The sequence below is a fragment of the Saimiri boliviensis genome, chromosome 2 (assembly GCF_048565385.1).
Source record: "Saimiri boliviensis isolate mSaiBol1 chromosome 2, mSaiBol1.pri, whole genome shotgun sequence".
Lineage (NCBI taxonomy): Eukaryota > Metazoa > Chordata > Mammalia > Primates > Cebidae > Saimiri > Saimiri boliviensis.
Window position 1 is genome coordinate 186488913 of NC_133450.1, and position 14252 is coordinate 186503164.

A 14252-nucleotide genomic window follows, 5' to 3' on the forward strand; every position below is an offset into this window, starting at 1 on the left:
AATAAATATAATACACACACACACACACACACACACACACTGTTGTTTTTTTTTTTTTGAGACAGAGTTTTGCTCTCTCTCCCAGGCTAGAGTGCAATGGTGCAGTCTCAGCTCACTGCAACATCTGCCTCCCAGGTTCAAGTGATTTTCCTGCCACAGCCTCCTGAATAGCTGGGATTACAGGCACCCGCTACCATGCCCAACTACTTTTTGTATTTTTAGTAGAGACAGGGTTTCACCATGTTGGTCAGGCTAGTCTCGAACTCCTGACCTCGTGATCAGCCCTTCTCGGCCTCCCAAAATGTCGGGATTACAGGCATGAGCCACCACTCCAGGCCTGAAATATTTTAAAAATTACAATATAGGCCAGGTGCAGTGGCTCATGTTTATAATCCCAGCACTTTGGGAAGCCAAGTCAGGAGGAGTGCTTGAGCCCAGGAGTTGGAGACCAGCGTGGGCAACATGGCAAGACCTTGTCTCTACAAAAAAATACGTTTCTATTAACTGAGAGTGGTGGCACATGCCTGTGGTCCCACCTACCCAGAAGGTTGAGGTGGGAGGACTGCTTGAGCCCAGGAGGTCAAGGTTGCAGTGAGCCATAATCATGTCATTGCATTCCGGCCTAGGCAACAAAACAAGATCCTGTGTCAGAAAGAAAAAAAAAAAAAATTACAACACAGAACACAATATAGAGAATAGAGAAACAATGGAAAATAGAGAATAGAGAAGGAAATAAAATCATTCTTAAATCTTGCTGTTCTGCCACTGTTAACTTTTTTTTTTTTTTTTTTTTTTTTGAGATAGAGTCTCACTGTGTGGCCCAGGCTGGAAGGCAGTGGCACAATCTCGTCTCAACTGCAACTTCTGCTGCCAGGGTTCAAGCAATTCTCCTGCCTCAGCCTCCTGAGGAGCTGGGATTACAAGCGCCTGCCACCGTGCCTGGCAATTTTTTTTTTTTTTGTATTTTTAGTAGAGACAAGGTCTCACCATCTTGGCCAGGCTGGTCTTCAACTCCTGACCTAATGATTCACTCACCTTGGCCTCCCAAAGTGTTGGGATTACAGGGGTGAGCCACTGCACCCAGCCAACTTTTTGAGATGTATTACAGTATAATCTCTTTCGTGTGTGTGTGTGTTTGAGATGTATTACAGTATAATCTCTTTCGTGTGTGTGTGTGTGTGTGTATGCATACATACATATTTTATTATTATTTTTTATTTCATTTTTTTTTTTGAGACTGAGTTTCGCTCTTGTTACCCAGGCTGGAGTGCAATGGCGCGATCTCGGCTCACCGCAACCTCCGCCTCCTGGGTTCAAGCAATTCTCCTGCCTCCACTTCCCTAGTAGCTGGGACTACAGGCATGCGCCACCATGCCCAGCTAATTTTTGTATTTTTTTTTTTTTTTTTTTTTTGAGGCGGAGTTTCACTCATTACCCAGGCTGGAGTGCAATGGCGCGATCTCGGCTCACCGCAACCTCCGCCTCCTGGGTTCAGACGATTCTCCTGCCTCAGCCTCCTGAGTAGCTGGGATTACAGGCACGCGCCACCATGCCCAGCTAGTTTTTTGTATTTTTAGTAGAGACGGGGTTTCACCATGCTGACCAGGATGGTCTCAATCTCTCAACCTCGTGATCCACCCGCCTCGGCCTCCCAAAGTGCTGGGATTACAGGCTTGAGCCACCGCGCCCGGCCTTAATTTTTGTATTCTTAGTAGAGACGGGGTTTCACCATGTTGACCAGGATGGTCTCGATCTCTTGACCTCGTGATCCACCCGCCTCGGCCTCCCAAAGTGCTGGGATTACAGGTGTGAGCCACCGCGCCCGGCCCATATTTTATTATTTTTAAGACAGAGTCTTACTCTGTCACCCAGGCTGGAGTGCAGTGGCATGATCACAGCTCACTATAGTCTCAACCTTCCAGGCTCAAGTGATCCTCCCACCTGAGCCTCCCGAGTAGCTGAGACTACAGGCACATGTCACCAGGTGCAACACAATTTTTTTTTTGTGAGACAGAGTGTCACTCTGTCACCCAGGCTGCAGTGCAGCAGTGTGATCTCAGCTCATTGTAACCTCCGCCTCCCAGGTTCAAGTGATTCTCTTGCCTCAGCCTCCTGAGTAGCTGGGATTACAGGCATGTGCCACCATGCCCAGCTAATTTTTTTTTTTGAGACACAGTCTTGCACTGTCGCCCAGGCTAGAATGCAGTGGCACGATCTCACCTCCTGGGTTCAAGCAATTGTCCTGCCTCAGCCTCCTGAGTAGCTCGGATTATAGGTATGTGCCACCATGCCTGGATAATTTTTGTATCTTTAGTAGAGACAGGGTTTCACCATGTTGGTCAGGCTGGTCTCAAAGTTCTGACCTCATGATCCACCAGCCTCGGCATCCCATAGTGCTGGGATTACAGGAATGAACCACTGCACCTGGCCTAACTTTGTATTTTTTTTTTTTTTTTTTTTTTTTGAGACGGAGTTTCGCTCTTGTTACCCAGGCTGGAGTGCAATGGCGCAATCTCGGCTCACCGCAACCTCCGCCTCCTGGGTTCAGGCAATTCTCCTGCCTCAGCCTCCTGAGTAGCTGGGATTACAGGCACGTGCCACCATGCCCAGCTGATTTTTTTGTATTTTTAGTAGAGACGGGGTTTCACCATGTTGACCAGGATGGTCTCGATCTCTCGACCTCGTGATCCACCCGCCTCGGCCTCCCAAAGTGCTGGGATTACAGGCTTGAGCCACCGCGCCCGGCTAAAAACCAGTAATCTTTTTTTTTTTTTTTTTTTTTTTTGAGACGGAGTTTCGCTCCTGTTACCCAGGCTGGAGTGCAATGGCGCGATCTCAGCTCACCGCAACCTCCGCCTCCTGGGTTCAGGCAATTCTCCTGCCTCAGCCTCCTGAGTAGCTGGGATTACAGGCACACGCCACCATGCCCAGCTAATTTTTTGTAATTTTTTAGTAGAGACGGGGTTTCACTAAGTTGATCAGGATGGTCTCGATCTCTTGACCTCGTGATCCATCCGCCTCGGCCTCCCAAAGTGCTGGGATTACAGGCTTGAGCCACCGCGCCCGGCTCTAACTTTGTATTTTTAAAAGAGATGGAGTTTCACCATGTTGGCTAGGCTGATCTTGAACTCCTGACTTCAAGTGATCCACCCGCCTTATCCTCCCAAAGTGCTGAGATTACAGGTATGAGCCACTGCACTTGGCCACCAGCTAATTAAAAAAAAAAAAATTTTATAGAGACAGGGTTTCACCATGTTGCCTAGGCTGGTCTTGAACCCCTAGGCTCAAGGGATCCTCCTGCTTTGGCCTTCCAAAATGCTGGGATTCTAGGCATTAGCTACCACACCCAGCTTATACTTTTTCTTTAAGAAACTTGTTGTGCAGGCAAGCAGGGCCCAGACCATGCAGAGTCTTGTTAAAGCTTAAAGAGTCTTGTGAGGCCGGGCACGGTGGCTCACGCCTGTGATCCCAGCACTTTGGGAGGCCGAGGCGGGTGGATCACGAGGTCAAGAGATCGAGACCATCCTGGTCAACATGGTGAAACCCCGTCTTTACTAAAAATATAAAACATTAGCTGGGCATGGTGGCGCGTGCCTGTAATCCCAGCTACTCAGGAGGCTGAGGCAGGAGAATTGCCTGAACCCGGGAGGCGGAGGTTGCGGTAAGTCGAGATCGCGCCATTGCACTCCAGCCTGGGTAACAAGAGCAAAACTCCGTCTCAGACAAAAAAAAAAAAAAAAAAAAAAAAAAAAGAGTCTTGTGAAAGCTTTAAAATTGTATTCTAAGTAAAATAAAGAGTCTTAAAGGATTTTAAGTAAAAGAGTACGTGTATATTTAGCAACTATCCTTCTATTTGCATGTTTACTAATAGTATTTTAATAATCAAGTACGGTTGTTGCATTTTTAAACAGATGCTCTGATAGTGCCTATCACAGTTAATAGATTTCCTAATACTGAATTTGCATTATACTTGCATTCCCACCATAAAGTACTGAAACTAACTTGCCAATGTCTTATGTAGACTTTTGTACTTATATTTAAAAATAAGATTGGTCGCGCCGGGCGCGGTGGCTCAAGCCTGTAATCCCAGCACTTTGGGAGGCCGAGGCGGGTGGATGACGAGGTCGAGAGATCGAGACCATCCTGGTCAACATGGTGAAACCCCGTCTCTACTAAAAGTGCAAAAAATTAGCTGGGCATGGTAGCGCATGCCTGTAATCCCAGCTACTCAGGAGGCTGAGGCAGGAGAATTGCCTGAACCCAGGAGGCGGAGGTTGCGGTGAGCCGAGATCGCGCCATTGCACTCCAGCCTGGGTAACAAGGGCGAAACTCCGTCTCAAAAATAATAATAGTAATAATAAGATTGGTCAGGCCAGGCATGGTGGCTCACGGCTGGTGGCTCACGCCTATAATCCCAACACTTTGGGAGGCTAGGGCAGGTAGACTGCTTGAACTCAGGAGTTCAAGACCAGCTGGGCAACATGGCGAAACCCCATCTCTACAAAAAAATACAGAAAGTAGCCAGGCACGGTGGCGTGTAACTGTAGTCCCAGATACTCAGGAGGCTGAGGTGGAAGGATCACTTGAGCTCAGGAGATGGAAGTAGTAGTGAGCCAAGATCACACCACTGCACTCCAGCCTGGGCAATGGAGTCAGACCCTGTCTCAGACAGACAGACAGACAAAAACTATTGACCCACAGCTTTTTATTTTTATTTTTTGAGATGGAGTTTCGCTCTTGTTACCCAGGTTGAAGTGCAATGGCGCGATCTCGGCTCACCGCAACCTCCGCCTCCTGAGTTCAGGCAATTCTCCTGCCTCAGCCTCCTGAGAAGCTGGGATTACAGGCACGTGCCACCATGCCCAGCTAATTTTTTGTATTTTTAGTAGAGACGGGGTTTCACCATGTTGACCAGGATGGTCTCGATCTCTTGACCTCGTGATCCACCCGCCTCGGCCTCCCAAAGTGCTGGGATTACAGGCGTGAGCCACCGTGCCCGGCGACCCATAGCTTTTTTGTGTGTTTGTGGGCCAATCTTACTCACTTTGTATTGTGACATCTTCATTAGCTTCCATATTGAATATGTATTCAATGCCAATTTCAAAAAACTAGAATGAAAGAATATGCCTTGTTTCCTTGTTTTTTCCACTCATTATATTGATATAAAGTTTAATGGTTAGGTAGGATAGCATACTATAAGTATATGATCACATATAATAAGTAACAAAATTTGAAGACAGGACATTTAATAAAACAAACACAAAAACCTATTATATCTAAATATGTTTAAAATAAAACCCAAAGAATCTCCAATCAATATTTAGCATCCAGTTTGCTAAAACCTACCTTTTCTTCTATTTGAGGAAGAAAAAAAGGAAAAGATGTCTTCCCAACGTTTTTATATTATAGCATTGACAGGTAAGTACGTGGACCTATGAGAGCAAAGGTCCAAAGTTCAAACAGCAGAGAAAGTGCCATGAAAACTATAGGTATTCAGTAAGTATTGATGAGTGGTAATGACAAAAAAGGTTATTGTGTTTGGGGATAACAAATACAAAAGATAAGATGATGCCTCCTTGAGGGAATTACTGTGACAGAAGCATTATTAAGGAAGTCTTAGGTAGACAGTGATTGGATAGGGCTATTACTATGGCTAAAAGTAGCCATGGAACTAGATAGCATTACAACTAATTGGTCATTTAGTCCATTTTCAAAATAAATATCTCCTACAGAGACCTAATAGATCAAGCACTGATCAGCAATCAATAAGGCTGTTAAAGTGATTGGGTTGGTTTTACAGTGGCCTAATAATTTAGTACCAATAGAAAGACTCAGTGTATTACTCTTAGTATCAGTGAAATGCAATTTTGGTAACCAAAGAAAAAGAAGAACAATGCAGGTTTGAAAGAGGGGGAAAGTGTTAACAATTTGACTTTAGCATTAAAGGATTTATTTCACTAATGTAAGATCTCAGCTGACTAAGATGAATTGCTAGCATACCAGGTTTTTTTTCTCCCTAGCAGTCACTGGATTTTGAGGAAAGAGAATGAGCGAGAGAATGAGTGAGAGAGTGAGTGAGAGAGAGAGAGAGAGAGAGAGAGAGAGAAAGAGAGAGAGAGAGAGAGAGAATAAATAAATATATGAATGTTTAGGTAAGTAGATTCAGAGTAAGATAAACTATGTATTTTCAAATCTTACTATCTGATGGATTACCTGGTTTTAGATTACTCACAATTATTTCACAATTTTAGGAGTACCTAAATGATAATTCTTTCCATCTGTGGAGTTTGTGGTTTCCTTATGAGACTAAAGAATTATTGCAAGGTACCTTCAGCTTGGAGTAAGTTCCTTTCAATACCAAACTCTTTCTCCTTGGACTTTTCATAATCACTCTAGCAGGCAGTGAACATTCTTTACGTGTCTGAGTTATGTTTTATTTAAACTCGTTTATGTTAGATGTGAAATTATATCCCTGGATTCTATTTACCCACTGCATTCTACCCTACATAAAGTGGCCTTCTCAGAGCCCAATTTCCAACAATTAAGTATAAGCCCAAGACAGCTGAGAATCAAAATAAGTACTTGGGGGGTCATGTTGCCCAAAAAGGTATTGTCCATCATCAAACCCAAGACTCAAAACTCAACAGAGTGAGAGGTTCGCACTGTGAGATGCAAGTAAGAATGGAAATAAACTGTGTGACATCTCACAGTCACTCTGGGGCATATATTTCAGTGACCAGTCCTGTTGACAACTACCTAATTATTTTTTTATTTTTATATTCTTTTACAGGCAGATCTTCCCTCTGTTGCCAGGCTGGAGTGCAGTGGTGCAATCATAGCTCACTGTAATGTAGAACTCCTGGGCTCAAGTGATCCTCCCACCTCAGCCTCCTGAGTAGCTAAGACTACAGGTACACCATCATGCTGGGTTAGTTTTAGAATTTTTTCTGGAGAGTCAGGGTCTTGCTATGGTGCCCAGGCTGGTCTCAAACTCTTGGGCTCAAGTGATCCTTCTGCCTTGGCCTCCCAAAATGCTGGGATTATAGGCATGAGCCACCACACCTGGCCCCATTTCATTAAATTCTTTTTATTCCTTCATTCCTCCTTTTTTTTTGATGAATAAGTGTAATTAAATTTACAGAAAGCAGGTTAACTAAATATATGATGTAGCTCCATTGAACAAGAGAAATTGTTTTTGTATCCTCTATTACGCCATTCTTTTAAAAAATGAAGGCCCTGGATATCAACGACTTAATACAGTGTCACAACAGGAATGTCTGTCAATACCCAAACCAGAAACTTGATTTTCTGTGTTCTAACAGAAACTTATATGCCACCACTCAAACAAAAAGCAAAAAAAAAAAAAAAAAAAAAAAAAAAAAAGACATACTTGATAATATTAGTTCCAAACATAAAAGGAAAACATCATACCTGCAGAATATATTGAGTGAGGTCAACTGCTTCTTTCTTCTCATGTACAAGTAGTGTTTCTTTGTCTTCTACAGTAATAACATTAATTTCTCCACGACGTACCTCCCTCATGCCCAAGGGGCGTTTTCGAACACAAACTCTGATTTTCTCCATCTCAGTCCAAGGATTCTGTTTCTCCGAAGTGTTCTGTCTAATACATGTTTATAAACAGGCTTTTAATTTTTAATAATAGGACAAGATTACTTAGCAGACCAAAGTATTGGTACATTTTGCTGTATGCTGGGCATAATATATTTCTTAAGATTGCAAAGTTAAGTGTCAGCACTGAGAAAGTCCTTCTCTCTCCATCCCTACCCTACTCTGCCCCTTCCCCTCCAAAAAAACTGAACCACCAAAAACAACAACAACAACAACAACAACAACAACAAAAACCCAACAAGCAAAAATCCCCTAAGAGATCTTATGCAGGATAATATTTTATATAATTGTTTTACATCAATTCTTAATTCTTTAGCTCTCCACCTGGCTGCTGAAAAAATACATTTTTTTGAGATAGGATCTCACTCTGTCACCCAGGCTGCAGTGCAGTGGCATAACCCCAGCTCACTGCAACCTCAACTTTCTGGGTTCAAGTGATTCTACTTCAGCCTCCCGAGCAGCTGGGACTATAGGCGTACAACACCACAACCAGATAATTTTTGTATTTTTTATAGGGACAGTCCCACTACCTTCCCAGGCTGAATTCATGGCCTCAAGCAATTCCTCCTGCCTTGGCCTCTCAAAATGCTGGGATTACAGGCATGAGCCATCATGCCCAGGCTGGAAAATTATTTTTTATGGGATCTAAATTGGTTAAAAAAAAAAACAAAAAACCCAGCAAATAATTTTCTAATATAATGTTTTAAAACAATTTTTTTAACCAAAATTTAGGTACTTAGCATCATTTCTGCATGAAACTGCAGGTGGAATAATTAAAGAATAAATGACTGACTGAATGAAATGTATCATTTTGAGGTAGTATGGGAAAATCTTGACAATCATTAAAACTGGATGATGAGTTGGTCACGGTGGCTCATGCCTGTAATCCCAGAATTTTGGGAGGCTGAGGCAGGCAGATCACTTGAGGTCAGGAGTTCGAGACCAACCTGGCCAACACGGTGAAATCCTATCTCTACTAAAAATAAAAAACTTTGCTAGGAGTGCTCGCTTAAACCCAGGAGGTGGAGGTTACAGTGAGCTGAGATCATGCCACTGCATTCCAGCCTGGGCAACAGAGTGAGACTCTGTCTCAAAAAAGAAAGAAAGAAAAGAAACTGGATGATGGACATATAGGGATTCACAGTTCTATTTTCTCTTCTTTTGCATATGTTTAATTTTTCACAAGAAAAGGGAATTTTTGGTTTTGAGACAGGGTCTTGCTCTGTCACCCAGGCTGGAGTGCAGTGGTATGAGCACAGCTCACTGCAGCTTCAACCTCCTGGGCTGAAGAAATCCTCCCACTTCAGCCAATAGTAGCTGAACTACAGGTGCATGCCACCACACCTGGCTAATATTTGTAGAGACAGTGTCTCACCATGTTGCCTAGGCTGGCCTCAAACTCCTGGGCTCAAGCAATCTTGCCTGCCTTGGTCTTCCAAAATGCCAGGATTATAGGCATGAGCCACTGTGCTCATCAAAAATGAAAAATTTTAATGCATATTTTTTTCTTTCAAGAGTCTCTTTGTATCACTAAGGCTGGTGTGCAGTGGTGCAATCTTGGCTCACTGCAACCTCCACCTCCCAGGTTCAAGCAATTCTCCTTCCTCAGCCTCTCGAATAGCTAGGATTACAGGCACCTACCAGGATGCCCAGCTAATTTTTATATTTTTAGCAGAGATAGGGTTTTTCCATGTTAGCCAGGTTGGTCTTGAACTCCTAAGGTGATCCACCCTCATTGGCCTCCCAAAGTGCTGGGATTAGAGGGGTTAGCCACTGTGCCCTGCTTTAATGCATCATTTTACTAAGTGTTTTGTGTTAAAATCTTTAGTTGTTAGCACACTGGTTAGGTGGAAAAATAAAGAAAAGGCTAATTAAAAGAATTTTAAAAAATCTTTAGTTTCTGGATATCAATAACCTAATCATATAAAGCTAATCAAAGAGGACAGAAAATGTTTAGTACTTTTTAAAAGTGTCCAGGGCTCTAGGATGACTCATATGAACAAAAGGCCCATCATTTTCAAGTTCAAGGGGCATAAAGACACGCAGGTTCTTCTAAAAAGCTCTAATTTGGGCAGGGTGGAGTAGCTCTCATTTGTGTGCTTTGGGAGGCTGAGGTGGGAGGATCACTTGAGGCCAGGACTTCAAGATCAGCCTGGGTAACACAGTGAGATCCCCATCCCTAGAAAAATTTGAAAAATTAGCTGGGGACGGTGATGTGTACCTGTAGTCCTAGCTATTTGCATAGCTTGACCTCAGGCATTTGAGGCTGCAGTAGGCTATGACTGCACCACTGGACTTCAGTTTGGGCAACAGACCAAGACCCTGTCTCTACAAAACAAACAAAAAGTAAAATAAGTGGCAATGGTTAAACTAAAATATCCATTCTATCCTTGATGGTGTTAAACAATGCAAAATAGTATTTTTATTTATAAGTAATTCCAATTTAGATTTTTATGTGTCGTTCAATAAAAAGATAATATTCAAGAAAATATTTACTCCTTCACCACTGATTTAACCAATATAATAGCAACAATCTGACTTCATAGTCAAGGAACGATCTATTCCTCTTAGAATTAAAAGAAGAAAACAGTATTATATGCTCTGTGCTCTCCTAGACCAAACAAAATGTTTTACAAAAACGTTGTAAAATTTATTTCAAATTATTAAATATATATATATATATATATATATTTTTTTTTTTTTTTTTTTTTTTTGAGACGGAGTTTCGCTCTTGTTACCCAGGCTGGAGTGCAATGGCGCGATCTCGGCTCACCGCAACCTCCGCCTCCTGGGTTCAGGCAATTCTCCTGCCTCAGCCTCCTGAGTAGCTGGGATTACAGGCACGTGCCACCATGCCCAGCTAATTTTTTGTATTTTTAGTAGAGACGGGGTTTCACCATGTTGACCAGGATGGTCTCGATCTCTCGACCTCGTGATCCACCCGCCTCGGCCTCCCAAAGTGCTGGGATTACAGACTTGAGCCACCGCGCCCGGCCTTATTAAATATATTTTTACCATAAAACTAAGTCTTCTATTTTTATGGAGTAAAGAACTGATTATGAGACCTTCCAAAACCTTAGCCAATGTAAGACCAGATATAAATACTTTATCTTAACATATGAATAACAGTATTTTTAAAAAGAAAATATGGCTCAAGAATGAATTTTCTTTTCCCATAACTCATATATATAACATTTAAAATAAAACAAGCAATTTTTTTTTACAAGAACATATTTCCTATGATGCCACTGTTAGTACTAGGAATTACTTGTTATTTCACCTCTTAGGGACCTAATTTCAAATTCTAACTCAAAACACTGGTGAAAATAACTTATTGTCACCCTGACTCTCAAACTGTAATCTCCACCAACGATGTTTTACTGTTTGTAATCACCAAAATTATGTTTTTTCCAGGGCTGAAACTGTAGAAAGCACTAAAAATCAGGATCATATTTCAATGTGTGCAGATGAACTAACTGCTCCAAAGACCTACTTAATGAAACTACATGCCCTTGTTTTTAACAAAGCATCGTTAAGTCTCCTGGTTGGTTTAAGTGAATTTGATAACCTTAAAAAAGTCCTGTGGATTGTGTAATTTTTTTCTCCATTGTAGAAGGATTAACTATGTTACTTTCACAGATGTACTAGATGCATCACGTTAAGCTATAATAAATAATAGAAACAGGTCTGCTACAGATCCTGGAAAGTAGCAGCTGTTTTGATGCACATGAACAATATCATCTTTCTCCCCTCTAGAAAGTCCCAATTTCTCATTAATTTTCCCGTATCCAGGTATTCTTATTATTGATGCAAAAGCTGTTCATGATAATTTGTTATATTTGTTTACTGTAAATAAGGAGTAGATACTCTCTGCTGGACATGAAGAAGCGGCCTGCCCTTGCTAGAGGCTACTTTCCCTCAAAAGAAAGAAAAGATAACATTTATTACCTGATACAAGAATGAGGGATTCCATAGTTATACCCTGAAACTTGAGAGATTCTTTGAATAATGGGAATATCACAATCCCCCAGTATTGGAGAAAAGTAATTTGGTGAAAACAGTGAAGTGCTGATTTCTGTTTGCACATAGGAATCAGCAGCTGTGGCATTCAGAATTCTTGTTTTTGTATGGTACTGGGAATCATCTGGTAGCATGTGTTCTAGTGCTTTTAGGTAAGTGGACTTCTGTTCATTTGCAGAGACATCTGATAAACTGCACATTTTAAACCCATCATTGCTGGCACTTCTGTCTTTATTGTCAACAGGAGAATCAAAATTCAGCTGTCTGCGAGGGCCAGATCTTACTTTCTGGGACTTGATGCACAGGCTGCTTGTCTGAAGATGACGCTCTGGGATACTGACTGCTTTATCTTCTTCCTGCATAATCTTAATAATTTTGATAAGTTGGAAGAGACGTTTGCGGTCGTTCATGTTGTGGACTCCTAATTTGGAGTAGTCCTTCATTGTAATCTTGGCTAATTCATCTATTTTCTGAAGGCCAAGGGCAGTGAAATGAGAATAATACTGTGCGAGTTCAGCTTCACAAAGACATTCATATAACCAGGATGCCATTTTGGTGAATAGGTTTCTATAAACTCTGCAGAGAGAAAGAAAAGCCATTCACTTGAAATAGAGTATATATGATAAAATTATATCTTTTAAAAACTGAAAACCACTAAACAAACATGCAAAATATATTTTATTTGTCAAGTTATCGATTTTCTGAAATTATTGATTAAATAGCATAGTGCATGAACAAAGATGCTTTGTATTGCATGTGAAGAATTTGTGGTAACATGCAATTTGTTAATCTGCTTAATAAAAAGAGATCTTCCATTATATATACACACAGATACACAAATAAACACATACATAACATACCACTTACTTATTTCTAGGGAGTTCCTTCCAACCTCGCAATATCTACTTTACACAAGCCACAACTACTGAAACCTTGTTCCCAACAACTGATCGTAGCAGGACTAATTTTAGATGCTCAACTTAATGTCAAGGCATGCTGCACAACTGTTTCCCATGAATAAGGAACAGGGGCTAAGAACTCTTTCAGAATGAAAAGCAGAATCAAATGGCATACGACAGAGGATTATAAACTAATATAACTCAGAGGAAGATAGCATTAGTATTTGCTGAGTACTGGCAAAAGTTAGCTAAATACAAGTAAAGACATCATCAATTCAGCATCTACCAATTCAGGATTTCAGATCATTCCAAAAGGTGGTCATTAATCCCTACCTGTACAGAATATGAATCAAATAATTTACCCAGGAAATTAATACTATGGTCAAGATTTTAAATAGTTGTAAAATGTTTTTAAAACTTTAACATTGAGATATTTAATTAAATACTAACAAACGTCGTGGTAATAACACATAATCCTGGTCTATTATTAAAGTCAAGATCCTGAGTGCTCTATATCACTGTTAAGTTTGTGAGCATATCCAAAAGTAAACTACATTTTCTTTTTTAAAATGATTTTATAATACAGAGTTTTCAAAAATTCAGTTAGGTAACTTGTGGTAAAACTTTCCTGTTTTCATTTTACTTTATATTTTTTTCTTTTTTTAAAGTTTTTATTACTTCCTTTTGGTTTGCATATTTTATCTTCTTTCTAGCAGAAATAGAGAAAGAGTTGAGGGCAAGGTAATAAAGATAACAAAGAACCTTGAATAATTTGCTTTGGAGGAAATACTACTTATGTTAAAAGGCTAAATGGGCTGAGTAACACATCCTAAACTAGTCCTGGCCTTTTCTATTTGTGGCAGATTTGGTCTTTTTGTGTGTGTTTTTGTTTTTTGAGATGGAGTCTCACTCTGTTGCCCAGGCTGGAGTGCAGAGGCATGATCTCAGCTCACCTCCACTTCCTGGGTTCAAGCAATTCTCCTGCCTCAGCCTTCCAAGTAGCTGGGATTAGAGGCAAGCACCACCATGCCTGGCTAATTTTTGTATTTTTAGTAGTGATGGGGTTTTGCCATGTTGTCCGGGCTGGTCTTGAACTCCTGACCTCAGGTGCTCCACTAGCCTCAGCCTCCCAAAATGCTGGGATTACAGGCGTGAGCCACTACACCAGCTGGTAGATTTCCTTTTTGAAGGTAGCTTTGTTTTTTAAATAAAAAATTATTTGCAGGTTCTTCCATCAAGAAATAAAGTCTATGTCTTCCCTCATTTCATCTAGGCTAGCCTTGTGACTTGTTTTACCCAATACAATATGGTGGAAGTAATGCTATGCAACTTTCATGCCTAGGCCTCAAGGGCCCAGCCAACAGCCATCACCAAAGCCAGACATGTGAGAAGCTATCTTAGACTATCCAGGCCCAGTGGCATCACTAGGTGAATGCAGCCACATGAGTGACCTCAGGTCAGATCAGGAAAAGAACAACCCAAATATCTGGGCAGAGACCAGCCCAAAATCTGACTCACAGAACTGAGCAAATAAAATAATTGTTTTAAGCCACTAAGTTTTGAGGGTAATTTGCTACATAGCAGTAGATAACTGCAACATCCCTCTGTGTCTTTGTAAAATAATAATTTTTTAAAACAAGTTTTAAAGAAATTTCTGTAATCCCAGCACTTTGGGAGGCCGAGGCGGGTGGATCACGAGGTCAA

General features: G+C 41.3%; 1 protein-coding gene across 4 annotated transcripts in view; it reads right to left on the minus strand.

Annotated features, from left to right (window-relative positions):
• The window catches only part of KIF24 (kinesin family member 24), an 80370-nt gene that overhangs the window by 54102 nt on the left and 12016 nt on the right, over nt 1-14252 (minus strand). For 2 of the 4 annotated variants that reach the window (XM_074394983.1, XM_003943845.4), the window contains exons 2-3: nt 11578-12225; nt 7432-7621 (exon numbers count right to left, since the gene is read on the minus strand). In XM_074394983.1, coding sequence (XP_074251084.1) covers nt 7432-7621; nt 11578-12200 — 813 coding nt within the window. In that variant the 5' untranslated portion in view covers nt 12201-12225. Of the gene's footprint in view, nt 1-540; nt 665-7431; nt 7622-11577; nt 12226-14252 lie in introns of those variants that run through there. The other 2 variants (XM_074394985.1, XM_074394984.1) reach the window with 2 other exon arrangements.